General features: G+C 40.8%; 1 protein-coding gene across 1 annotated transcript; it reads left to right on the top strand.

Annotated features, from left to right (window-relative positions):
* Positions 1 to 1,155: 1,155 nt before the first annotated feature.
* On the top strand, positions 1,156 to 3,878 carry eif1 (eukaryotic translation initiation factor 1). The gene is made up of 4 exons (XM_010874682.5): positions 1,156 to 1,342; positions 2,727 to 2,890; positions 2,975 to 3,076; positions 3,244 to 3,878. The coding sequence occupies exons 1-4, from the start codon at positions 1,312 to 1,314 to the stop codon at positions 3,286 to 3,288; spliced, it is 342 nt and encodes a 113-aa protein (XP_010872984.1). The 5' UTR covers positions 1,156 to 1,311; the 3' UTR covers positions 3,289 to 3,878.
* Positions 3,879 to 4,293: the final 415 nt, after the last annotated feature.

The raw sequence follows: 4,293 nt of genomic DNA, 5'->3' as shown, positions 1-4,293 counted from the left end.
ATATAAACTTTGTATGTTTCAAATCTGCTGAAAATAAGACCTATGTTATTTTTGTTGGGAGACAAAAATGTATTTACTTTCATCAACTAGTGTAGACTGTTACTTATTGTGGATATATGACTGTTTGTGTTTCTATCATTTAAAAACGTTTAAAGTGATCCACCAATATTTGAAATACATAAATGTTTACGTAATTTTCTGGCAAAAGCATGAGTAAGAGATTGTACATGGGTTGTTAGGTTACCGCTCACTGGAGTAATCTAGTGTAATGTTTGGAACAAGCAGATATTGTGTAAAATAAGATAACAATAAAATGGTAAAAGAAAAAGCTCCCATCCAGCAGAATGTCGTCCAATCGCGTTTAGGTCGTCGTGTTACATCACGCAGTTGCTAAGCCAATCGTCACGAAATATTTTTCAGAAAGCTATGAAGTAAGTCAAGAAACTTTTTTTTTAAGTACGTGATGAAACAATAAAAAAATACGACACATTAAGTAGAGTTCGCCACATATATAAGAAATGAAAACATATTTCGAATTTAGTGCTGTAATGTTAATGAAATGTATGGCAATGTAGTTTTACGACTGTTTCCCATTAATTTATTAACTCTATGGAGCCAAGTTGAGCCAAAATGTATTGACTGTAAGAAAAGAAAAACGTTTAGCCAAGTTTATCTTCTCTCCACAGATTGCATTGGGAAAGCAGTGCATGGAAAGGCTATGATTTTCACCTTATAATGGTGTGATTATACGCCAATAGAGGCTCAAAACTTGGTTTTGAGAAAACATGACTCGAACGAAGGTGGGAAGAAGTTGTAATCGTAAATAGAAAAAACGTGTTTAACGAAGACATTTTAAGATTGGACGCGAAAATCCATTTAATGATTTTAGCATACACATTTTTTTCCATATGACTGAATGTAGTTTTTTCATACTATGAAATAAGTCAGTTACGTTCTTCTTTTCTTACAGTCAACACATTTGAGCTCAATTTGGCTCCATATAACTCCATGTCCCAGAATTACGCATGGTGTACCGTGGGGCCATTGCAAACCCACAGATGACGTTGAACGATTCCAGTGAAGTTTATACGTGGGTAGAAACGTCGGTAATCGTGGTTTCGGGGAGGAGCCTATAAAAGGGTTGTTTTCCACATTCCAAGCTGAACAATCTCCATTTTGTGTGAGCTTTTCCACCGACTGAAGCTTTGTCCTCGTGAAAAGGAAAACTCAAAGAACAGCTAAAAACACAAATTAAGCAGACCAGTCGATCGCTAACCAGTTATTATCCGAAAGGAAAGGAAATCTTATCGTATGTCCGCTATCCAGAACCTCCAAACTTTCGGTGAGACATTTTAACAAACTTCTAGCTACTTATGTTAGCTAACCGTTAGTAGCTATAGTACAGCTAACGTCGTCGGAAAAGTGGGGGAAGGGCTGTAGCTAACCCTAGCTTGAATTGGGCATGAAAACAATTTAAGTTATAATACACTTACCTATGACAAACTGAAGTGTTTCTAGTTTAATATTGACAATGTTCAAAAAATTTTAATAAGTGGTCTTAACCAAGATCATAAGACATTGCAGTATTCAGCTAGGCCTGTGCTCTATTCATTTCCTTGTTTAGGCCCCGCGGTTTTGTAGGCCATTTAGCTAATTTACCATGCCTCTGGTTGTCTTTATTTGATACATCTGTTGATCAATGTTGTTACAATAGAGACACTGACTAGTTTGCCATTTTTCACAGGACCGTACTTCGTTCATTTCAATACTGTTGCTGGCCTTTCACACGCAATCGGGTTTTAACGGTGTACAATCTGTCGGTAACCTTTTGGTAGAACAGAAACGATAAATTGTTGTTAATATTACATTTAAAGAGTAACTCCTATGATATTGTTTCTTTAAATTTCGAGTAATCGGGCGTGTTTGATTACTTCGTGAAATCGAATAGGGTTACGCAATTCGGGTAGGAAATTTCACTAAAATGCGGTGTCGTAGTTAATTAGCGTACAAGACGAGTCTGCGCAGGCTTTTTACCTCAGCCTGAGCCGCGTGGATAAGACGTTACGTCACCGGCTCATCGGCCATGGTCTTGTTTTGTTACCTACATGGCTAGGCCAAACACGGCGACTGTAATCGGAATTGCGTCAGAAAAGACAGCCCTTACCCCAACCTTTCCGTATGGTTCAGAATTAGACGTTTTTACTAAGTGAATAGATTGGCATGGCATCTGTAGTTGTCCCTGTTTAAGAACTGAAGTACTGGTCCGTGCTAGCTAGGTGGCTAGTGAACATGTCTATAGGGACTAAATGTAAATGAGTTCATTATCATTAGCTTTCTGAATTGTAATAACCTCCCTGAGGTAAATCTGTTCCGTTTATATGGACTTTCTTAAAAGCTGATGGCATTGTAGATTGTGGTTACAAACGTAGAATGCCAAGCAGATAACGGCTGTGACGTCAGTATAAATTCGATTTTGATTGGTCCAGCCATCAGGGATGCCTACAATTTGGTCTATTGCCAAATATGGTAAAGAGTATTCAAGAGCCGCTCATCTAAACTGGCATTTGTCAAAGTGCAGGTTGTCTCTAGACAGTATAATAAGTGTAATTTCTTACATTAGAAAAATAGTTGTGGTACGTTGACCTGGGCTGATATTGAACCTCCATTTTGTAGCTTCATGTCAAATGGTAGCAGGGCTAGTTTTATTGTCCTGTTTTTACCCACAGACCCCTTTGCTGATGCAACTAAGGGTAATGACAGGCTCCCTGCTGGGACTGAGGACTACATCCACATAAGAATCCAGCAGCGTAACGGCAGGAAGACTCTGACCACGGTCCAGGGCATAGCCATTGACTATGATAAGAAGAAGCTAGTCAAGGCCTTCAAGAAGGTATGTTGAGGTTGCCCACCTTTACTGGTATACATAACACCACTGTTTGGGCCTTTTCTATAACACATTTTTATCTCTGAGCAGAAATTTGCCTGCAATGGGACAGTGATTGAGCACCCAGAGTATGGTGAAGTGATCCAGCTGCAAGGTGACCAGCGCAAGAATATCTGCACATTTCTGATTGAGGTATGTCTGACTCCCTGCCCTGACTCTGTATAATTCTTAGGGTGTGTGCCTGAGGGCCAAAGCCCCTTTCTTGTGAAGATCCCAGTTGACTTGGTAGTTAATGGTCTTGGTGACTGTTGTGCCAAATTCCTTTCTCAAATCTCTCTTTACCATCCCCCCGCTCACAGATTGGCCTGGCGAAGGAGGAGCAGCTCAAGGTCCACGGATTCTAGAAGCTGTCGGCAGCCCTACCCCCCACCCCCTCCTCCCCTGGTCCCGACACTTCCGGCCCCACCCCCGCGCGCTGCCATCACTGCAGCCCCTCTAAACTAATGATAATGAATACCTCTGAATTGAGACTCTTTGCTACCAGTATAACTCCCCCTCATACGGGAGAAGTCCAGTGCAAACATGGACACACGGCTCAACAGATGACGCGGGATGAATGGTGATTTTGTTTTCTTCACTTCCTTTTTTTTTTAAGTTCACCGTGTGCCACGTGAAGGGCACGATTTCATGTAACTTTGTTTTGTACAACATGTTTCAATAAAAATGATCAGCCCCCCACCCCCAGGATCCTGTTCTGGTGGGGTGGGATTTAGGCAGTTGTGGTTTGGTTGGTGGAGCCCTCAACTGCAGTTCCAACGCGTTGCAGGGCTGCCTGCTTCAAAGTTACAGAGTGCAACTGATGTTCTAAGCATTGCAGCCTCCCGTCTAAGGTGGTGCCTAACATTTGTTTTAACAATATGCATGATTTTCTAAAGCTGTAATACTATGATTTTTATTTTGACTGGAATAAAACACAATGTCCAATATCTCCTGATTGCGCGGTTGTCTGGGTTACTAGGCGGGGGAGCGCGCTTGCTTAAAGCCATGTTACGGATGACACTGAGCTCCTGGTAGTGGAGGTGGGAATTGTTTTGCAAATTCCACGTTTTATTCAATAAATATTTAAAATTGACCTTGTTGTTTGTGTTAACTGGGATTTTAGCAATTGGGTGGGAGGAGGGTTTGCACAGAAGGCAGTTAATAAATAAATGGTATGTTTTAGGTGTACTTCAGTTTGCTTTATCAATGTTTTGGAAGCACTAAGATACAAACTGACCTAAAATAAATAGCATTGCAGTCAAAGTGAGTTGTTGGTGAAGAGGTTCAGTTAGGATCTCAAGCTTGAGAAGTGCAATCTAGCGGCTGCAGGGTTTGGACTTGTAATTCAAAAACATTAATGGGACCTTTCA

This window comes from Esox lucius, chromosome 11 (assembly GCF_011004845.1).
Source record: "Esox lucius isolate fEsoLuc1 chromosome 11, fEsoLuc1.pri, whole genome shotgun sequence".
NCBI lineage: Eukaryota > Metazoa > Chordata > Actinopteri > Esociformes > Esocidae > Esox > Esox lucius.
The sequence above is the reverse complement of the archived record's forward strand: the minus strand, read 5'-3'. Positions and strand labels throughout refer to the sequence as shown.

What these genes read in the sequence shown, in the direction of transcription:
- eif1 (XM_010874682.5), top strand. Translation starts at nt 1,312, where the DNA reads ATGTCCGCTATCCAGAACCTCCAAACTTTCG. An exon ending in CCAGAACCTCCAAACTTTCG is followed by an intron (nt 1,343 to 2,726) that starts GTGAGACATTTT and finishes TTTTACCCACAG; the next exon opens with ACCCCTTTGCTGATGCAACT. An exon ending in TAGTCAAGGCCTTCAAGAAG is followed by an intron (nt 2,891 to 2,974) that starts GTATGTTGAGGT and finishes ATCTCTGAGCAG; the next exon opens with AAATTTGCCTGCAATGGGAC.